We start from the raw sequence: 22,953 nt of genomic DNA on the forward strand, positions 1-22,953 counted from the left end.
GGGTGGGCGGGGCTATGAAGTCAAAGCCACGCTAAGATTCAGCAGCCAATGGGTGAAGAGCAGCGATGCCGTTGTAACCAGTTAGATGTCGCAAAGGCGGTTACAGTACCGTGTGCTGTTCATGAAGCGCTTTACCTGTACTGCTATATAGTGTTGGTGACAGACATGTACAACTGAGTAAAATTAGAATACTGACGTAGCTATGGGTTAAGCCTAGCGAATGCATGCTGTTTTTAAACGGTGCCCGCATCAAAAATGGCGGAGCCAGGTCATGTTATAGTGGCAGCAGCTCCCAGGTAAGTTGCTACTAGTGCTCGGACCACGCCAGGTACCCGGATGCGGAAGAGCTGAGTTTCCGTGTGTAGCGTGCTCGCTGTGCCCTGAGTGACCAGACTGGGACCCGAGTGGAGTGGATGCAAGTATAGCGCCCGCATCAGCTGTCCTCTATTACAGGGACAACGAATGACCGGTACAGTGATAGAAGAACATTGTCATTATAACACTAGGATTAGACATGACCTAGAGGTCACATGCTATGGTTTATGTGTGTAGGGATTTGGGACCAGATCACTGTTTTAGTAAGGCGGAGAAAATAGGATGGAACTGTGCTAAATTGGTGTGGAAATGCCGTGCAAGACAGATTTCAGAGATGAATATTTATTATTATTTTTTATTTGCTTATTATTTTTATATATAAAATCTATATATATATAATTTTTTTTTTTTTTGCGCTGTAAGCTAAAAAATACCATTTTGGAAAACAACTGAACAATATCTTTCACTTTCTGCTATAAAACACATCAAATAATAATATATATATATATATATATAAAACATTTATATAAGTGGAGTTCCACCCATAAATATAACATTACATCAGTAGTTTTAAAAAAAAATGTCATTTGTCCTTTAAGAAATTTTTTTTTTTTTTTTAGATGCCTTCAAAGTGTTGTTGCTAGGCAGAATAGTTAATCTTCCCTCTTCTTGCACCTAGGTGCTTAAAGGGTCACTAAAGGATTTTTTTTTTTTTTTTAGCTAAATAGCTTCCTTTACCTTACTGCAGCCCTGGTTTCATGTCCTCATTGTTCGTTTTTGCTTTGATGTTGCTGTAATTCTGCTGTGATCTCCACACTTCCTGCTTGTCTTTTTCCTTATAACTAGGGTTGAGCGAACCCGAACTGTAAAGTTCGGGTTCGGTACGGACTTTGGGTTTTTCCCGAACGCGAATAATTGAAAAAAGTCCGGGATCGAAGTTCGGGGGGAAAAAAATGTGCGGAGGTCCCCGCAAATTCAATAACCAGACCCTTTAGGTCTGGTATGGATATTCAGGGGAACCCCGCCGTCAATTTAAAACAAAAATGACGTGCGGTTCCCCCTAAATATCCATAACCAGACCCGTTATCCAAGCATGTTGACCTGGCCGGCCGCAGAAAAGAGGGGGGGACAGAATGCGGGCCCCCCCCCCTCTCCTGAACCACACCAGGCCACATGCCCTCAACATGGGAAGGATGTCCCCATGTTGATGGGGACAAGGGTCTCATCCCCACAACCCTTGCCCGGTGGTTGTGGGGGTATGCGGGCGGGAGGTTTAGCAGAATCTGGAAGACCCCTTTAACAAAGGGGACCCCCAGATCCTAACCCCCCCCCCTGTGTTAAATTGTAATGGGGTACACTGTACCTCTACCATTTCACGAAGGAAGTGTAAAGTCTTGTAAAAAAACACACTGACACCAAAGAATAAAGTCCTTTATTAAAAAAAAAAAAAAAACATCCAGCGGTGAGAAATCCACTCGTTCCCGGCTTCCTGCGTTGTCCTGATCCTGCGACGGCTGCGGGTGATCTCCCGCGATGAGAAGATCCTGCGTCGGGTGATCTCCGCTCCGGCGATAAGAAGATCCATCCGGCGCAGCAGCATCCCCAACTTCCTCTCAGCGCTGGACACAGCCCAGCGAATGACGCGCTGGAGCTGTGACATTACTTATATAGAGGAGGCAGAGCCACCCGTCACGTGACCCCGCCCCCTCTGACGTACCCTCTGCTACGTCACTGGGTAAGGTCTTTCCTCTTCTCGGGTCTGGTTATGGATATTTAGGGGGAACCGCACATCATTTTTGTTTTAAATTGACGGCGGGGTTCCCCTGAATATCCATAAAGATAGAAAAAATATTGCGCATACCAAAATAAATGTGTGACAGCTGCGTCTCAAAATGTTATACAACATTAACCCAACATAAATTAAAAAAGGAGTCGCGCTAAGTGATTGAAAAAAATTTGCATGTGAATGATATCAAATGAATAATTATGTGCAAATCTAAAGACCATGAACCAAAATAGTCATAACAGATCAAAAAAATTGTCCATAAAATAATTAGTGAGAAAGAGGGAATAAACCCAATCAAATGAACAATGTATATATAGAAATACAGTCCTAATAATAGTGATGAAGAAAGTCCCGAAGTGTTAAATAAAGTCGCTTCAGTTAAGACAGTGATCAGACTTGGATCAGACTTGTAGGCGACTTCCATTGAAATCAATGGGTACAAATCGCCTGCAAGTCGGATTGAAGTAGTACAGGAACTTCTTTTGAAGTCGGAAGCGACATGAGTAGTGTGTATTAACACCGCTCCCATTCACTTACATTTGTTTTTCTCTGCGCCGCGACTTAGGATGACTTGAGGCGACTTCAAGTCGGATCCCAAGTCGCCCCAGTGTGAACCGGCTCTTACTTCACATAAACATGAAACCAGTTTAAAAACAAAAGTGAAACTACAGGCACATTATATGATTGAATTTAATCTATTTTTAATCATTTTTAAAAGGAATCGGTTAACTTATGTCTCCATACCCTGTAAACAGTCATTTCAGCAAAGAATTTTTTTTTTCCTTTAGTGATCCTTTTAAGCTTCCTAACCTACATAGCTTCCTTTACCTTCCTTTTACTTACTCCTATATCTGCTGTTTTGCAGTGGTTAACTTGGCATGTTGATGGCGTGCATGTCAGTGCACGCCTTCGGACGGAGGGGGCTCTGCGGTGTGATGCGGTCGGTGTGCTGCCCTTAAGCTGGCCCCTTGAAGGCATCCTGCCTCGTTGGAGATGTGCCTCCTCCTCCTCTCTCTCCTATCGGGCACCCACATAGTCAGTGACCTCATCATCCCCTCCCTCCTCATCACTGGAGCAAACCTGGCAGTATGTTGCAGCTGAGGGAACATGACTGCCAGATTGCTGTCCTTCTTGGGCACCCCCTCTCTCTGGGCTCACGTTGCTGCCTTCCTCTAGCTGGGTACCATCATCAGAGCCTTCAAAACGCTGCACATCCTCCTGCAGCATGTACCCAAAACTGTGGTCAAACAGTTCAGGGGACTCCTCAGGAGGACATGGTGGGGCTAGGGAACAAGTGACTGATGCCATTGAGCAGAGGGAAGAGGCCGCATTGGCAGCTGCTTTGCCAGACAAAGTACCCTGAGCCTGGGTGAGGGAGGATGAGGACAGCTTGGTCATCCACTCTACAAAGTCTTCGGCATGTTGCAGCTCAACGTGGCCAGCTGCCGGAAAAAAGGACAAGGGTGTCCCATGGCCACGTGCTGATGAGGATGCAATGTGTCCACGACCAGCACTGTTGCCTCTAGACGCAGAGCCTGCTTGCCCTCTTATTGGCTCGTGACTGTCTGCCTCTCCTTGTCCTTCCATACATACTAATGGCCTGCAGGGAGATGTAGCTGCACAAAGCTGGGATATATATATATATATATATATATATATATATATATATATAATATATATATATATATATTCTGATTAAACTGCAGCTAGCAAAAATCAACTGCCTGCCTGTAGTATTATTAGTATGAGAACACCAGCAATTATCTTCAGTTGGCTTTAGTTGCACACTGTGCAGAGGACACAGTACACTAACTGAAAATACTGCAGCTCCCTGCCTGTGATATTAGTATGAGAACACCAGCAATTGTATTCAGGTAAGCTTTAGGTGCACACTGTGCAATGGACACAGTACACTAAGGCTGCATTCACACCTAGGCGTTTTTACGCCCGACGCCCCACGCTATTGCAGCCTGCAATACGCTGGAGGGGTGATTTAACATTGTCGGCTATGGAGATGGTTCACATCTCCACGCCGAATGCCTGAAACTCAAAACAAGTCCCGGACCCTTTTTTCCAAGGGGGCTTCGGCGTTCGGCATAGCCGACAATGTGAAATGACCCCTCCGGCGTATTTTAGGCTAAAAAACGCCGCGTTTTGTCGCGGCAAATCGCGGGACAATACGCCACGTTCAGGTGTGAATGCAGCCTAAGTGAAAATACTGCAGCTGGCACAATCGCCTGCCTGCCTGTCAGTATATTAGGAAGAGAATACAGGAATGGATCTAGCTAAACTGAATACAGTATATAAATATATATACAACACCTGGGATGCATATATATCCTCACACACTGTAACTGCAGCTAACTGACTTGCCTGCTCTATCTAACTCAATTGAAATCGCTCGCTCTCTCTCGCTCTCTGTGATTGGCCAATCATTAGCCAGCACTGCAATGCCGCAGTGAATTATGGGCTGTGATGCCACACTCGAATTTGGCACAAACGGCCCATAATATTCACAATTCGACAAACGATCGAACATACAGTGTTCGACTCGAACACGAAGCTCATCCCTACTTGTGAGTATAAAACTTACCACTTTGTATAATAATAAAGTGATTGGTTTTAGGATAAGGCGATAGGCTTGTGTGCCGCTCTGTCTTTTTATGGTTGCACATGGAAGGAGATTCCACAATACAGGCAAAAAATTTCCCAGCAGACTTGCCAGCAAAAGAAACAAATTGTCCCGTCTAACAATTCAGGGTAACGGAGGCTTTTGTTGCACTCATTTGTAAATTTACGTGAAAGCTGCAGCGCCCCCCCAAGGCTCCTCTGTAAAGTGCGGCCCTAACTCTATATATCTGTTTAGTTGCAGGTTTGTCCCTACATAGGATTGTTACTCTGTATTGCTTTCACTAAATATCCTATGAAGAGACCCGGTCACCAGACACAACTTTTCTATTTATTGAAACATAAATATATTTTAATTATCACAGGAATTTCTATAATTAGGGTCGCCACCTTTTCTTCAAGTCAAACCCAAACACTTTAGCGGCGCACAGCAATCTTTTTTTCTAGTATAAACTATTCATATATTTTGCAAATTAAATAAAATTTCTAATCAAATGAAGTTAATCACAAGAGTCCCCCTTTTACATCAGAACTCTGATGTAAGGGGGAACACTGTGGCCTCTGGTGTAAAGGGGAACTCTGATGTAAGGGGTGCTCTGAGAACCCTGAATTACCTTTGTGTACTCAGAGGCAGGAGAGAGAAGGGGGGGAGACTGCAGTCACAGACAGGGATGGATGGTGAGCTCACTCACCCCTTGGCAGTCAGTACCTCTCATCCAAATGTATCTGAGGCTGCTGGACTTCAAATTTCTGGCCCCAACTTTCCTTTTCCAAGGGCACAGCGCCAGGGATTGGAGTGTGGACAGACACAGATGTGTAGGGGTGGGAGAAAGAAGAGCCAATCAAGCCCTCTCTTCTCTCCCGTTTGTGTGGGGGAGGGGTAATTGTTAATGCTGGCTTTTGGTCAGTGTGAAAGAGAGCAACTGCAGCCAGCAACTCTGCTGGGAAGCCACCTGTCCGGATGAATCCCAGACAGGTGGCAACCCTATCTATAATGCCGACAATTTACAAATTTATATTGCACAATCATATCGGATATAAACGAGACCAAGGATAAATCCAAGGACAGATCCAAGCTTTACTCACCGGCCAGCCAGCTGACAACCAAATCAATCTATCTAACAGTATGCATTAACCACTTCCTTACCGGGCCTTCTCTCCTACATGCAAAAATCATATTTTTTTTTGCTAGAAAATTACTTGGAACCCCCAAACACACACACATATATATATATATATATATATATATATATATATATATATATATATATATATATATATATATATATATATATATATATATATATATATATACACATACATACATACATACAATTTTTAGCAGACACCCTAGGGAATAAAATGGCGTTAATTGCAACTTTTTATCTCGCATGGTATTTGCGCAATCATTTTTCAATTAATTAAAAGATGACAAAACAGTAAAGTTAGCACAATTTTTTTTGTATAATATGAAAGATGATGTTATGCTGAGTAAATAGATACCTAACATGTCATGCTTTAATATTGCACACACTCATGGAATGGCACCAAACTTCAGTACTTAAAAATCTCCATAGACGAAGCTTCGCTTATTTTTTTTTTTTTTACAGGTTATCAGTTTACAGTTACAGAGGAGGTCCAGTGCTAGAATTGTTGATGATATTCTAACGTACGCGGCGATACCTCACATGTGTGGTTTGAATGGCGTTTACATATGTGGGCGGGACTTATGTGTGTGTTCACTTCAGTTTTTTTTTTTTTTTTTTTTTCTTTTACACTTTTCAATTTTTTTATTTCTTTTTTTTAAGATCACTTTTTTCTCGAGTCGTCTTCCAGGACGGCACCTTGAGAGTAGACTGGCTCCACCTGACAGGAAACACAATCAAAAAGAGGTTTAAAAACCCCGCCCCTCCCCGTGCACCTCAGTTCATGATTGTGTTTCCCCCAGCGAAACGTTTTTTTGTTTTTCCAAAAAGACCTAAGGCCTGGGGCTGGTGGTCCCCCTCCTGGAAGTGAGCCATGGGTCCTGGGAGGCCTTGAGCTCAGTGAGGCTATTGCCTGTCCGGAGGGTCTCCCTGTATTGAGGGGGGGGGGAGCGGAAGGAAAAACCATGTTTGGAAACCCCCCCTGGCTAGGTGTATCTGGGATAGTGGCTACCTCAGAACACCTAGGTGGCTGGAATCCCTCTCTCCCGAGCGTCTTCCTACCTGCTGGGCTGGGTAAAGATGCATCTCCGCGCTGTGGACTCGGCTGCTGTTCTCCCAGGCTCGTTTCTCGGTGGAGCCAGCATTCGACGCTGCATCGATGGCGGCGCATGGTGATGACGTACTTCCGGTTCCGGTCTTCACCAAAATGGCGGCCGCCATCGGCGTTGGCTCACACACACGGATCGCAGCAGGGGAGAGAGTGGCGCCCGATTCGACGGTGCCATGGAGCGTGAGGACCGCCCGGCACTATCCGCTGCTGCAGAGGAAGCCACCAGGGGTGAGTCTACCTCTAAAAAACCTCATTGGGGCACTTGGACTGGGTCCTTATTCCCCACACACCCCCCTTCCCTTCCCCTACTCCCTTTTTGTATTAAAGCCTCTGTCTTTTACTTTCAGGGGAAGAGGTTACTGCCCAGGGGGAGGCTTCTAGTGTTTCTGCTAAACATACATCTAAAGCTAAAAGATGTGGGAATTGTAGCATTAAGCTAGCCACTGACTATTCCAAGCTTTTGTGTGCTAAGTGCATTCAAAAACTTACAGGGAAGGAAACTTCGCTAATAATGAAAGAATTCCTGACGGTTCAGTCAGAGATGCTTTCCACGTTAAAAGAGTTTAAGGAAGCCTTAAAACCCAAAGGACCTGATCCCCTAGCAGCTGGACCCTCCTCACAGGAAAGCTTATCCACCTCGGCTCCAAAATTGTTGAGGGCTAGGGACGTTCTTCTGTCAGACTCTGAGGATTCAGAGGCTCAGGAAGAAGGTCTCATTGATAGAGAACAGAGAAAGATCTATCTGGGATTCTTAATAGATTCCTTAGAGAAAAAGCTTCTCCTACCAGTAGACAAGGTCCAGAGACTCATCTCAGTGGTCAGGTCTGTCAGGGGAACAGCAGATATTTCACTCAGGGAGATCATGAGGTTGTTGGGACTTATGACCTCATGCATCCCAGCAGTTCCGTGGGCTCAGCTCCACTACAGGCCACTACAGGCCTTCCTCCTCTCCTCCTGGGACGGGAAGGAAACATCCCTAGACTCCAGGGTCTCCATTCCAGAGTCGGTAAAGAACACTCTAAAGTGGTGGCTCATTCCTCGGAACTTGGAAAGAGGCCTTCAGTGGAACCAGTCAAATCCCCTCAGGATAACTACGGATGCCAGCTCCTGGGGATGGGGAGCCCACATGGCGGGCCTACAGGCCCAGGGTTCCTGGGATCGACACCAAAGGGAGTCGTCTTCCAACTTCCGAGAATTATTAGCGGTCGGAAGAGCCTTGGAAGCGTTCGAGGAGAGAATCCTGAACCAGGAAATACAAATTCTCTCCGACAACGCGACCACGGTGGCGTTCCTGAACCATCAGGGAGGCACCAGGTCCCGTTCGCTCCTAAGGTTGTCCCTAGAAATTCTAGGCTGGGCAGAACAGAGGGTCCACTCCCTGTCAGCAGTCCACATCAGGGGAGTCCTAAACCTAGAAGCGGACTTTCTAAGCCGCCAACCCATTCTCCAGGGAGAGTGGGAACTAAGTCAGGAGGTCTTCGATTGGGTATGTCATCATTTCGGCATCCCAGAAATAGACCTCTTTGCTCACAGGAGGAACAAGAAGATAGAAAGGTTCTTCTCCCTCTCCCGGGATCAGGGATCGGAAGGGGTGGACGCGTTGGCCCAGGCCTGGACATTTTACCTAGCCTATGCCTTCCCTCCTCTGAATCTGATCCCGAGGGTATTGCAAAAACTGAGTCGTTCACAAGGGAAGCTGATCCTGATCGCTCCCTGGTGGCCCAAAAGATCTTGGTTTCCAATGTTAGAACAGTGGTCGGTCCTTCCTCCCCTCCCTCTCCCGGTCCGGGTGGACCTTCTGCGGCAGGGGCCGATCTTTCATCCAGAGCCAGGCTTTTTCAGTCTGACGGCCTGGTACTTGAGAGGTGGAACCTGCAGCGGAAGGGTTGCTCAGAGAAGGTAATAGATACCCTCTTAGCGAGTCGTAAGGAAGTTACCAGGAAGATCTATGCCAAGACCTGGGGGGTGTTTTCACGCTGGTGCGCAGCAAGACAAGCCCCACTACCCGAAATATCGGTTATCTTGGAGTTCCTTCAGGAAGGGGTAGATCTAGGTCTAGCTACGAGAACCCTAAGAGTACAGGTTGCCGCCTTGTCCTACTTTTTAGACAAGAGGCTGGCTCTGGATCCTCTTATTAAGAGGTTCCTGACGGCCAGGGATAGGTTATCACCTATACAGATATCCAGAGTTCCCCCTTGGGACCTCTCCCTGGTGTTAGATCAGCTATCCAAACCTCCGTTTGAACCGATAGACAGCATCCCGGTTAGGCTGTTGGTATTTAAATTCTCCTTTCTTTTGGCCATCACCACGGCCAAAAGAATAGGAGACATGCAAGCGCTCTCAATCAAAGAGCCTTATTTTCGTTTATTTGAAGACAGGGTAGTCCTAAGTCAGGATCCCCTGTACCTACCTAAGGTGGCAACGAAGTTCCATAGGTCACAAGAAATTATACTTCCTTCTTTTTGCGCAAACCCACAGAATGAAAGAGAACGAACCTTTCATTGTTTGGATGTAAGACGCTGTTTGTTAATTTATTTAGAAAGGGTGAGCGAGTTCAGACGCTCATCACACTTGCTAATCAACTTTTCAGGACAGAAAAAGGGTTGCCAAGCATCTAGAGCCTCCATATCTAGATGGATAAGACAGGCAATTTCAGTAGCATACAGTAAGGCTGGCAAAACAGTACCTAAAGTCAAGGCACATTCCACGAGATCTATAGCAACCTCCTGGGCAGAGAGAGCAGGAGTTTCAGTGGAACAAATCTGTAGATCAGCAACGTGGTCAAGCCAGAATACCTTTCTAAAACACTACCGAGTGGAACTCCTGTCACCCCAAGACTTGACGTTTGGCAGAAGAGTCCTGCAGGCAGTGGTCCCGCCCTAAGGTAGGCCTGAGGGTTACTTGCTTATCTCTCAAGGTGCCGTCCTGGAAGACGACTCGAGAAAATACCAGTTACTCACCGGTAGCTGTTTTTCTATGAGTCTTACAGGACGGCAGGCCTATTTCCCACCCTGAGGAATTTATATGGTTTGTATTTTTATATACTGGTTCCCGTGCTCTTATGGTGGTTACTTTATCACGAACTGAGGTGCACGGGGAGGGGCGGGGTTTTTAAACCTCTTTTTGATTGTGTTTCCTGTCAGGTGGAGCCAGTCTACTCTCAAGGTGCCGTCCTGTAAGACTCATAGAAAAACAGCTACCGGTGAGTAACTGGTATTTTGTAGCAAAAAAAAATGCTAAGATATATTATATATATATATTATATATATATATATATATATATATATATATATATATATATATACACATACACATACACACATATATTTTAGCAGAAAATGTTTTATGTCGCATGGTATTTGTGTAGCAGTTTTTTAAATACACTTGTTTTTCTTTTTATTTCTTTTTTTTTTTTTCCATGAGAATTTCTTTCTGTGGCTGAAACTAAGGATTATTAACCATTTGATGACCAGGCATTTTGTTTACATGTAGAAATCAGCACCCCTAAACACTATAATTTATATATTATACACACTTTTTATTCGGTTTGCACTGAAAATTGTATGTTATACATGAAAAAGCCCTTTAATGATATTTTATACAAGTCGTAGTATAAAGTGTAAATGGTGATAGTTTAATACATACAGCACAGAGGGGAGAGGCGCAGCAACATTTGCACTTTTTATGAACTTCTTATGAATTATTTAGACAGAGACGGCCCCCTCACATGGGGTCTAAGATACGTTAGGCCGCTGTAACTTTGGGCGCAAGTTCTGTATTCAGAAAGAACTTGCGCCCTTAGTTACGGCGGTGTAACGTATGTGTGGCGGCGTAAGCCCGCCTAATTCAAATGGGGATGTTGGGGGCGTGTTTTATTTAAATTTGAGTTGACCCCGCGTATTAAGTTTTTTTAACGGCGCATGCGCCGTTCGTGAAAAAATCCCAGTGCGCATGCTCAAAAATCCGCCGCAAAACATTATTGCTTTCGACGTGAACGTAAATTACGTCCAGCCCTATTCGCGAACGACTTGCGCAAACGACGTAAAGTTTTCAAAACTCGACACGGGAACGACGGCCATACTTAACATTAGCTACGCCTCATATAGCAGGGGTAACTATACGCCAAAAAAAGTCTAACGTAAACAACGTAAAAAAATGCGCCGGCCGGACGTACATTTCTGAATCGGCGTAACTACCTAATTTGCATATTCCTTGCGCAACTATACGGAAGCGCCACCTAGCGGCCAGCGTGATAATGCAGCCTAAGATACGACGGTGTAAGACACTTGCGCATAGATATCCCTAAGATCCGACTGGTGTAACTGATTCTCTGAATCAGGTGCATAGATACGACGGCCGGACTCAGAGATACGCCGTCGTATCTCTATCTGAATCCGGGCCCACGAGTCCCCTCCTACAATAGTACTGACCATTACACTAACCTCCACACGGACCTACATGATTCCTAGACTGACCATTACACTTACCCACCTGTCCACTGCACTGACCTTCCCAATTCCTACATTGGCCACTACACTGCACACTGACCACTAACCCACACTGACCACTACACTGACAACTAACCCACACACCACCACACTGCACACTGACCACTAACCCACACACCACCACACTGACCACTAACCTGCACACTGACCACCAGGGCTGGTGCAAGGATTGTTGCCGCCCCCCCCCCCCCCCCGGCTGCGCCCTGAACCACTTTACGCTGCAACACATGTGATCTTAGAAAAAAAGAAGCCCTAAGGCAAACGCTGCGCTACAATCGGTATGGTGCGGCCGTGTGGGGCGTCCGCATCCTGTTTACATTTCAAGGTTTAACATTTATTTCACACATGGTTTTAAAAACATAGCGCTGCACTCTTTCCATGTTTTGAACACGTGACCTATCTGACCCCCTGACACACACACTGATCCACCTGACTCCTACTTCCTGCACTACTCACATTACACTGACCCGCCTACACTGACCCCCGACGCCTACCCGACACCTTCACTGACCCCCGACACCTACACTGACACCTATACTGACCCCCGACGCATACACTGACCCCCGACACCGACCTGACCCATACACTGACCCCCGACACCTACCTGACACATACACTGACCCACCTGACTCCTACAGTAAGCGTCCTACTTCCTGCACTACTCGCACCCCCCTCGCCACAGCTTAGTGCAAATCCATCCTCCTTACCTCTGTCCCGACTCCCCGCCAGCGCCATCCACCCGCAGCCCGCTCCATGGTGTCAGACGCTGCACCTCCATGATGCTCCCATCTCTACAGAGCCGAGTCGGAAGACGGCAGCCCCGGCGGCTCACACTGTGTTTGTCTCCCGCCGCCGCCGCCATGTTCTGTATTTCCCGGCGCACTGTGATTAGGTGTATAGCGGTCATGTGCAGAGGCGGGACTTCTAGAGCGATCACGGACAGGCCAGCCCCACACCGCACATGACACCCATACGCCAGGGCGCCGGACACCAAACATGGCGGTCGGTGATTGGGGACACAGGAAATAAAAATTGGGAGGAGGCACGGATTGTCGCCCCCCCCCCCCCCCAAGCTACGCCACTGATCCTATATACTTTGTACCTGTTTATTTGCAGCCATTTGTTCTGTACATTCTTGTAAAATCCAGAGATTAAACAGATTTTTCAGAGACTCTCAAAACAAGAGATGGGGAGCTGCAGTTCCACACTGTTCAAGAGCTCTGAGAGCTGATTGGTGGGAAGGGTCCCTCCCCCCCTCTCCTTCCTCTTCACATAGGAACAGAGCTGAGGCTATTAATCATAGGCTGTGTGTTGGAACTCCCTCCACTGTCACCTTTTTAGCTCTTGGTGTCAGGGAAACTTCTCAGAAGTGACTCCTGCTGATAACAGAGGAACTAGACGGCAGAAATAAAGTGCAACGGAGAGAGGCAAGTAAACAATATGGAAATATGTGCTTTGTTTAGATTTCATGTCTCGGTTCTCACTCATGCGGGCGCGAAGTGGGAGTTCAAACCCATATGTCAGTCTGGCTTCGGGAACAAATTCAAAGACGTCTGTGCGGGTTACTGAAGTCGTTTGGGAACTACTTTTGGGGATCAGTGCGGTGATGCAAAGTCGACGTTGTACCGATTCGGATGGTGCCGTTGCCAGCAATAGCCGACGATTTGACATGTCAAACTGGCCCGATTGTGAACGTGGGCTTGCAACCACTTTAATACTAGACATTAATAATGCTACCATTGGCGCCATTATGTGTGTGTTAGGGCTCTGTTATTGCTGACTTTTTTACTGCCCCTTATTTAAGTAAGCCTAATTTCAAATATGGCCTCATGCTCACTGGACGTTTTTAAAAAATAAAAAAGCCAGGAAGGTTCGCTGTAAAATATTGTAGCTGTAGAATGAGGTTTTTCAGCAATTTTGTAGTAGCGTTTTTTTTTTTTTTTTTAGCAAAACTATACTCCTATAAAAGCTTATGGGTTAAAAACGCTGATAAATGCAGAATAGCCAAGTTTTTTTGGGCGTTTTTATGCTGTTTTTCAGATTTAGAGTTTTTTTACTGCTGGAAAAACTCCTCAAAACCCACTAGTTCTGGGGGGCTTTCAGCTAGAAAACATCCCTGCCAAAAACTGCTGACAACAGCCTGTGTGTGCATGGACACATAGGATAACATGCTGGGGAGTTTACTGGCAGCAGAAAAAAACGTCTGAAGCCAAAAACAGCAGCTGTAAAATAGTCCAGTGTGCGTGAGGCCTTATACTACAAGGACTCTTGCGCATGGCCATTCGGGTATACAGCAGTGGTGTATTTTGGTACATTGGCGCTTCTCTCGAATGTTCTTCCGTAGCAGGTCCCAGGCTTTGGTGGTGGAGTCCTTTTAACTTCACCATTGTCCTGGTTCCTTCCCTAGACAGCTCTCTAAGTGAGTGTCCTGACAGGAGGAGCAGTACTGCATACATCCCCCCTGACTCCGTTCTGCACACAGCCTCCCCCAAGACTGCCTCCTTCTTGGGATTGGCACTGGACAGACCTCCCTACCCCCACAGCGGAGACCTAGGTGAGCGGAACAGAGGGAGTGGTCAGGGACTGATAATCTCAGGCAGGGGACTGAGCTGTCCTGCTTAAAGCGGAGCTCCACCCTAAAGTGGAACTCGCGCTGATCGGAACCCTCCGGTGTCACATTTGACACCTTTCAGGGGGGAGGGGGGTGCAGATACCTGTCTAAAGACAGGTATTTGCACCCACTTCCGGCCACACAGTTTCAGGTAAACTGCGGGCATGACGTCACCTTCCGTCCTCCCCCCGTTGTGCTCTGGGAACACTTGGCTCCCAGAGCACAGCGGGAGCCAATCAGCGGCGCAGCGCAACTCGCGAATGCGCCGTAGGGAACCGGGTAGTGAAGCCGGAGCGCTTCACTTCCTGGTTCCCTCACTGAGGATGGTGGGGGGAGCAGCAGAGTGATGAGCGATCGCTCGTCCTCTGCTGCGGACGGCGCTGGACTCCAGGACAGGCAAGTGTCCTAATATTAAAAGTCAGCAGCTGCAGTATTTGTAGCTGCTGGCTTTTAATATTTTTTTTTTCATGGCACATCCGCTTTAAGAGCAGAGACGGCTCTTTATTTAGGTAAATTAGGCAGCCACGATTGCTCCTCTGCTCATTTGCCTGGGGGGCGGCGCCGCCCAAGGCAAACGCCTTGTTTGCCTCACGGTAGATACGCCCCAGGTTTACAGTCCTACAGAGTAAAATAAAAAATGTCTCCCAAGAGCCACAGGTGCAGCATAATTCTTCCCATTGACATGTATCACAAAATACACTGTGCATGCTTGACTGCTGGTACTCTAATGTGCGCAGGTATGGCATATTTATGAAAGCGGAACATTTTATGTTTGAAAAATATACCTATATGTGTAAACGTGAGTGCCAACAGTTTTGCATGTGTATTGCTGCACAGCATATTCTGTAATGCATGTCAATGAACAAAATACGATGCAGCTGTGGCTCCCAGGTGCCACAAGACGTATTTTACTTTGTATGACCATGTGCAAATTTCATATGATATACACTATTTATGTAATATTAGGCACAGTTATCACTGTTGTGTTATCAGTGGATACGGCGTTTAAAAGTAATGTATGGGAATTTTTTTTTTTATTATTCATACTTGAGCCCTTTTCACACTTGTGGGACTGCAAAGTCACAAGTTGTACCCCCATGATTTCATGAGTACCATTCATATCTGCGGGACTTCAAGTCGCCCCTGTACTACTTTGGTCTGACTTTGATGCGAGTTACACAGGCATTCCCTAAAATCATGGCCGCATCATGTGACACGGTTGTGTGAAAGGGGTCTTGGGTGGATGCAGCATCGGTCCGATGCTTCATCTGTTAGTTGCCACTCTCTGCTCTGCCTCCCCCCTTTGCTCACTGGAGCGCTGGGCTGTGGAAGGGACGGGAGCTGCTCACTGTGAGGCTGAGCCGGGTGCCTGTCCAGGGAGGTGGGCAGATCCCGACCATATAGTCACCATCCTTCCTAAACCTGGACTGGCTCTGTGATGTCAGCTTTGGCTGTACTGCTCCTTAACTCTTGAACAATGGTGAGCAAATACTTGTTTATCTTCAGAAGCCAGGCAGCCTCACCTAGCAGCAAGCAAGCGCTTCCAGGGGTTAAGGAAACATTCTTCCCCTAACATTTACAGAAAAGACTCAAAGTTTTCATTTGCTTCCTCCTGGTGTTTCCTCAGCTATGCAGTGTTGCTGGACTTCGGACAGATTTTTAAAAACTGAAGGAGAGAAGAGTGTTTTTCTTGTGGGAAGAGAAAATGCAGGCCATACTTCTTCTTTTTTTTTTTTTTTTTTTATTGGCTAAGCATATTTAAGTGTAAGCTTATATAGTTAAGTTCTTTGTCATGCATGGTGTTGTGCAAATCACTTAAAATTCTAAAAGGAAAAGTATGTTGGGAGCCATGGATATGGATCAGTGGAATACTTAAACTGTTCATATTAGCAAGCTGTCATTTTCTGAAGTGCATACAAACACTGAATCACTGTTGTATTCTGATCCATTGCTGGGTACACACACACACACACACACACACACACACACACACACGTCATAGAAACTGAATTTCATCTAATCAAAAATCTGTGTATATAATTGCATCTGTTTGTTAAAGAGAGAAGTATAAAGGTTGCTAACTTCTCATTCGGCAAATGCTAGTTGCCTGGCTGGTATGCTGATTCTCTCATTTCAATACTGTGAGGCTTGAGCCACTGACCACGATAGTTTGGCAGATAAGGTATTGTGACTTAAAGTTCACCACATACATTACAACATGATTGTGCAATCTCCTTAAGATCTACAAAAAAACTCCTGTAGTGCAAGGGCCTGCCTGATTGGGGACAGATTAGATAGATCCAGAGCTTTTTTTCTCAGAAAATAGGTGCAGGAACTCAACCACGACCCCGTTCAGATTTCACAAACAGTAGAAGGTTCTTAAAGGGGCATTAAATACCAGGATTGCATTACATACAGAGTGCAGAGTTCAGGTGGTTACACACAGAGTGCAGAGCTGTCACTTGTAAACATAGAGACCAGACTTCTGTGTTTACAAGTGATTGTGGTGAGCAGGCACCAAAGGGTCTGAGCCAGAGGTGGTGGAACTGAGTTCCCCCAAGTTCCCCCTGAAAAAAAGCCCTGGATAGATCCCCATATTAAATCATTTAGGTAGATCTAATCTTGGTGGGCTTTAATTTAATAGATAAGTTTGCCTTTCGTGACATGTTAACCCATCATCTGGGTGCAACATGTTACAAAAGCACTGGCCTCTGATTTTATTTTTATTTTATTTTTTGTAAAGGTGAAATTTCACTCTAGGTTCACACTTATGTGCTTTTTAGTCCATTTAACATGATTTCCTATGGTACAGGTTCACATTATACATTTTTCAGCCGGTCCGTTTTTGGAAAGGTTCATGGATTTGTTTTTGTTTTCCTACAGCAGATTGTGTTTTGTGTGAAATAGATTTCAATGGACCCGCAGCAAAAAATGTTTTTTTTTTTTTTTTCTCCATAACACACTGTGTATAGCTGAATGTTAGTAAGCCAATGAAACATCAGCTGTCATCAGGCTGCCCCGCTGACAGCTGAATGTAAAAACAAGCTTTGCCTGCAATAAAAAAAAGTCTGGTATGGATTTTGAGGGGGAACCCCATGTCAAAATGTAAAAATGGTGTGGGGTTCCCTCAAATCCATACCAGACCCTTATCCGAGCATGCAGACCAGCAGGTTAGGAAAGGGAGGGCACATACCCTCAATATGGGGGGGGGGTTTCTTTAGGGCAGGGGGAGCCTGATGATGTCATCGGGTGCCACAACCCTCCTGTGACCTAAAGGATTACTTATTACAGTAACCAATGGTCAGACTTTAAAGGCAAGGAAACGATGGAGAAATTATTAAAAATATAGTTTAATGAAAAAAAGTACATAATATAATTACAGTATTCAAGAATAAAAATCATATGAAATGATAGTTTGTACAGTGAGTCTTCATGTTTCGCCATGAGGCTTCTTCAGGACACAAGGTTTCAGAAAGATAAGAAGAGAACGAGTCTCACTGTCTGAAATTAAATATTTCAGGTGAAAATCAGGCAAAAACCATACATAAATAATATGTTCTAATGATTAAAAAGCATATGCTGACTGTCCTATGGGTAATCGGTGAGGAAGGGGACACAAAGCAATGGGGTACCTTTTTAAAATGGACTGCGCCTCATGTACAGATACCCGAGAATCGGAAAGGTTCCAAAATGTGGGAAACCTCCAACCAACTGCACGGGAAGTTAGCCGCGCACAGTTAGTTCTGGTGATTAGAACACAGGGTAAATATCATGTAGCTATTGATGGGCACTATACGTGATAAACTATATTTTTAATCATTTCTCCATTGTTGCCTTGCCTTTAAAGTCTGACCTTTTGTTACTGTAATAAGTAATCCTTTATGTTCTTCCTTCAACTTACGGCTGTGGCATTGTGAGTTCGTCCTCCCCCTCCCCTTCTTTTTTTTTTTTTTTTTTTTTTCTCAATTTCCAACCCTCCTGTGACAAACGGACCAGCATGCTTTGGTCTTTCAACTTCCGGATGATGGCCCCAACAGTGCTCACTGGAACATTCAGAAGTTTAGAAATTCTTCTGTAACCAATGGCATCGGTATGTTTTGCAACAATAAGGTTAGGAAGGTCTCGAGAGAGAGCCCTTTGCTTTTACCCATAAATCTTTTTTTTGTAACACCTTGGTAATGAGACACTTTTTATAGGCCATCAGTTGAGACTGAGCCAGCTGAACCAGATTTAAGCTGGTGATTTAGCTCTCCATGCCCTTTTGCACCTCCTTTTTCTTCATGTGTTCAATACTTTTATACCCTTTTTATTTCACATGACTTATATCTTTGTTCTTTTGTTTGTATGGATTGCATGGGTTGTTGCTGACATGTGGGGAAAATGTCATGTCAGTAGCACCTTTAGAATTCTATTTAGCTAGAAAAATGGTGATGTGTGCAATGCCTATTTTACCCACTGTACATGGTAAAAAAGCAGACATTTGTTGGTTGCATGATTATTCACCCCCCACAGCTCTGCGCTTAGTGTAGCCCCTGAGCTCTGTGCGCAGTGCACTCCAGATACAACCGACCCTTTAAAGCAGGGGTCTTCAAACTGCGGCCTGAGGGCCAGATGTGGCCCTTTGCTAGCCTTTATCCGGCCCTTGGGGCTTTATTCCTCCCACTGATATGAGGCACTATTCTTCCCACTGACATCAACAAGGTGGCACAATTTCTTTCACCGATACCAATGAAGGGATACAATTACTCCTACTAATAGGGGCACTACTCCTTATCCTACTGACTGCAAACTCTGAGGCCATATTTATTCTCACCAATGCTGGGCCTGGGAAATTTTTTACCCCCGCTGGCCACAATCCGGCCCTCCTAAAATCTGAAGGACAATAAACTGGCCCTTTGTTTGAAAAGTTCGGAGACCCCTGCTTTAAAGGGAAGCCATACTGCCTGCAATGATATTGAGTTTGACACCCCTGTTCTAAATCTTGGCTTAGCTTAGCTTCTCGTTTAGGATTGTTGTCTATGGTGGAACTACACCGCCTACGTAGGGAGTTACTAGAGCCGAGCCAGGTAAGAGACAGAGAGATGCAAGAATTTCTTGGGGGGAGTTGGGGTTACACACTATTATACACTATTCTCTTCCATTTTGAAAAGGTATATTGCGATGATTGCATCTTCATTGTGACCTTGAAATATTGTTACATAAAAGACTATTCTATCTTTTTCCTCTTTTACAGAATCCAACGAATGCTGTAAAGTGGTAACAAATACTACTGATTTATTTAATACTTGTATACCGCGTTGCATTTCCAACATCAGAATGGATGGCATTACAATTTCAGATTGCAGAGAATTACTTGGTGGACAGACAAAGGCGGAATATGAAATGTCAGCCTGTCAGTATGCGACTTTCGAGTTGAATCATGCCTCTCTGGAAAATATGCTCATTAACACCATATCAGACTCCAAGATGTGTTTTGAAGTTCCATTAACAGAGCAGGCTGCCATTGTGACGGAGGATTTAAATGCATTTCATGAAGATAATTTCAGCAACAAAGCACAACCCTCTGACAAATCACTTGTGTTCACAGCAATTAAGCAAACAATGGAACAACTGGACCTGACTGGAGAATCTGTTATTACAATCATTGTGCCAGATGGAGTTTCAGAGAAGCAGTCTGTTCTGACAAGCCAGGTCATTTTGGATGATGGACAGTTTACTAATGAAGAAAACTTTGATGCTGAAAATACATTTTCCAAGGAATCGAGCACAGGTGATGAGCTGCTAGAAAGCGAGCATTCGTACTGCAAACATGAGTTTGACAGGAATTATCTCCGGCAAACCATTGTTAAACTGCAGTCTAAAATAGCACTTCTTGAAGTGCAAGAAAATGTAACTCTCTCTCGTTTAAGATCCCTGGAATCTCTGATTGCACGATTAAGACAGGAAAATGTGCTGTCAGATGAAAAAATAAAAATACTTGACTGTCTGAATAGCTTTGATGTTGCTACGGTGCAATAAATAATGTAAAGTTTCATTTCATTGTTCACTAAAGTGGTCTTCAGTGTGCATCTTACCAGAATGTAGTTGAGCTCCTAGTTACAGTCTGTTGTCTGAATATTGGGCTAAACAAATTATACTTAAATACAATGGGTATGTATATTCTTCTGTAAAACTTGGTGTTCTATGTGTATTACTTCCAGGTCTGGGTGTAATCTAGCGGGAAACAAATCTTGAACTTTGCCTCTGCAGGAGGTTCCTACAGTAATAACCGATCGGGTCCCCCAATAAATTTCTATTCGGAGCCTGTATTGGATTGCTCCTACCTTTACAATGTAATGTTTAGGTTTGGTCAAAGAGTTTGTGCCTAGAGTTTAGTTTAAACATTTTATATTGAGATAATAACTTTCAGGGTTGCTTATGTTTTTCCTATGGGAAATAGAGACAGTTGTCTGAAGGCAATCGTAATGATGAGGAAGTTTGAAAGATATTCTGCTGACCACTCAATGCATTTGTTGGTTCAACTTTTTGGTACTCGCTCAAGTATGCATTATACATATGACCTGAAGACCTTAAAATAAATTCTGTTTTTTTTTTTGTTTTTTGTTTCCTTTGTTAAATTCAGTGCTTTATTACATTTACGACTATCTGTAGCCATACCGTGATAACTGGCAGTGATGTAACAAACAGTTTACAGACTTCCGTTCTTCCCCTGCCAAATTACTTCCATACATAGGCTGGGTGAATAATTTTAAACAAAAAGGTATAATTTAAAGTGGAACGTTAGTCAGAAAATTGGGTTCTTCTAGATCACTTCATGCTGGCCCCTTTCTGCAGGTATAGCTATGTAAAAAATTAGAAATAAGTGTCTATACTGTTTAAAATCCAGGCATAAGTTGTCTTACCCTGGTCTGCACATGCTCGCTTGCTCTCTATTTTTAGGCACTCCTGAAATTGTAGAGGCCGATCTGTTAACCTTAAAGTGGAATTTAAACCCTCCTCTCCTTTACAGCCAAGGAAGCTGCTTCCGTTTGATATGCAACTGCCACCATGGTGCTGTCGATGTGATCAGTTATGACACCAGTTTTTAATGGTTTGACAGTTTGGTTGAGGACACAAGCAAACGTGACAGTTGGCAATCCCCACATTCCAGGAATGGAAACTGTTAAATTGATGGGTTTTTTGAAACTGTTAAATTGATGGGTTTGGTTCCGCTCTATGATTTACTGCTGTTCAGGGGCTTTGGGCTTCAGCAAAATGGCAGCCTTGCGTTAGAAGATACAGGAGCAATGCTGGAGACAATATACAGCGCACGCTAATTTTGGTAGCATACTTATTAATGTGGAATGTATGTTCCTTGCTAAAGAACTTTTTGTTTTTTAGGTTGTTATGGGTAACGTTCCACTTTAAGTTTGCTATTCACTTGAGATCTTTATTACTTGATGATTGTTTATCCAAATGACACTCACACTAAACTGTTTGCATGATACCTGTATATTAGGGTTGTCACAATACCACTTTAAGGCTGAGTATAAGCATCGATACACCTTGCACTCAGCTGCAGTAAGCAGCGGTGGACATCTTGTTACACCCAGCCTGAACTATATGGGCTGGGTGTAACAAGATGTCTGCTGCTGGCTTACTGTGGTTGAGTGCAGAGTGTACCAAGATGGGTGTCGAATGTTCAACCGCTGACGGCGACACGGAATGTTCCTTTCGTTACCGATTGTGATGATGATAGGAAATTGTGGCTACGCCCTGCATTCCTGCCAGCTAACCTAGTTCCACTGCTTGAGGACTCGCTCTACGCCCGCTGACTTCCAGGTTGCACGCAGCAACGCCACCTCTCCCAGGTTTTCTATGAGGCATCGGGAGCATTTGTGCGAGTACAAGTACTCGTGCAAATGCTTGGTATTGATACTAGTATTGGGACAACCCTACTTTATATTTTGAATGAGTTCTAATTTTTAGTAACTTATAGGTACAAACGAGCCCTCGGAAAGCATTTTCACCCATTCTTATGAAGGCTGCTAGCTGTAAACCTTTCAACAATGTAGTTGGGAATGTGATAAAATGCTTTAATTCCTAATCATTTGTCACTGTCTGTTGGTGTTAAAAACAAGTGTTACAAATATTTCTTTGGTGGCCACAATGCCAGGAAAGATAAATCATCTTAAGCCACATTATTATTAAGCTCAAACTAGCGATTTAGGCCAGTGCAAATTGTAGTGGCAGGATTCTTTGTGTGCAGCCAGCAGTGATCACTGCACATAATCACTGGCTGTGTGGATAGCTGCATCTTTACATGTTTGTATAATTTAGTTAATATGTAAAAATGTATTCATGAATATCTATATGCAATGGTAAATCTAAATAACCAGCTATAGGGTTAGTGAACAAATGCCTAATCCATGCTGAGAATAATGGACAGAAGATATATACGTACTAATAGAAGTTGAATCTGGTACATATCATTAGTGACATCATCATTCAAAATTAATTCAAATAAGTAAAACAAAAGCCTAAAATGCTGTTTTGCTGATTTTTAAGACAGGATTGTAATCTAATATTATGCATGACCGACGCCCTTGTCATAGGTAGGTTAATACAAGCTGTCTGTGCATGCTGTCACTTATGCTGGCCATACAATTTAATGTATAAAAGGTAAGAAATACAATAACAAGGTTAAAAATAATTCCAAGATAATGTGGTGTTCATCCGCTCTACTCTCAGGTGGTAGCCGGTGGCCAGAGGTCCAGGGGCACTGGTGCCTCTCAGCGCTTCCTAGTAAACTCAGACACTCAGGGTGGCACTGATGTATCGGGAAGTGACATCATCAGTGTACCCGAATG

General features: G+C 44.4%; 1 protein-coding gene across 3 annotated transcripts; it reads left to right on the forward strand.

Moving 5' to 3' along the window:
• Positions 1–31: 31 nt before the first annotated feature.
• On the forward strand, positions 32–20,683 carry THAP5 (THAP domain containing 5). Of its 3 annotated transcripts, none has more exons than XM_040343822.1 (2): positions 32–159; positions 19,334–20,683. In XM_040343822.1, exons 1-2 carry the CDS (start codon positions 49–51, stop codon positions 20,120–20,122), a joined length of 900 nt encoding a protein of 299 aa, XP_040199756.1. In that variant the 5' UTR covers positions 32–48; the 3' UTR covers positions 20,123–20,683. The 3 variants fall into 3 exon arrangements, with proteins under 3 accessions (XP_040199756.1, XP_040199758.1, XP_040199757.1); XM_040343824.1 differs by lacking the exon at positions 32–159 and adding an exon at positions 178–296 and having other exon boundaries at positions 19,338–20,683; XM_040343823.1 differs by lacking the exon at positions 32–159 and adding an exon at positions 332–469 and having other exon boundaries at positions 19,338–20,683.
• The last annotated feature ends 2,270 nt before the right edge of the window (positions 20,684–22,953 follow it).

Source organism: Rana temporaria, chromosome 3, assembly GCF_905171775.1.
Source record: "Rana temporaria chromosome 3, aRanTem1.1, whole genome shotgun sequence".
NCBI classification, from domain to species: domain Eukaryota; kingdom Metazoa; phylum Chordata; class Amphibia; order Anura; family Ranidae; genus Rana; species Rana temporaria.

Coding starts and splice junctions, on each gene's coding strand:
- THAP5 (XM_040343822.1), top strand. CDS start 49: ATGGGTGAAGAGCAGCGATGCCGTTGTAACCAGTTAGATGTCGCAAAG. Junction 160..19,333: donor ACTGCTATATAGTGTTGGTG/ACAGACATGTAC, acceptor TTTTCCTCTTTT/ACAGAATCCAACGAATGCTG.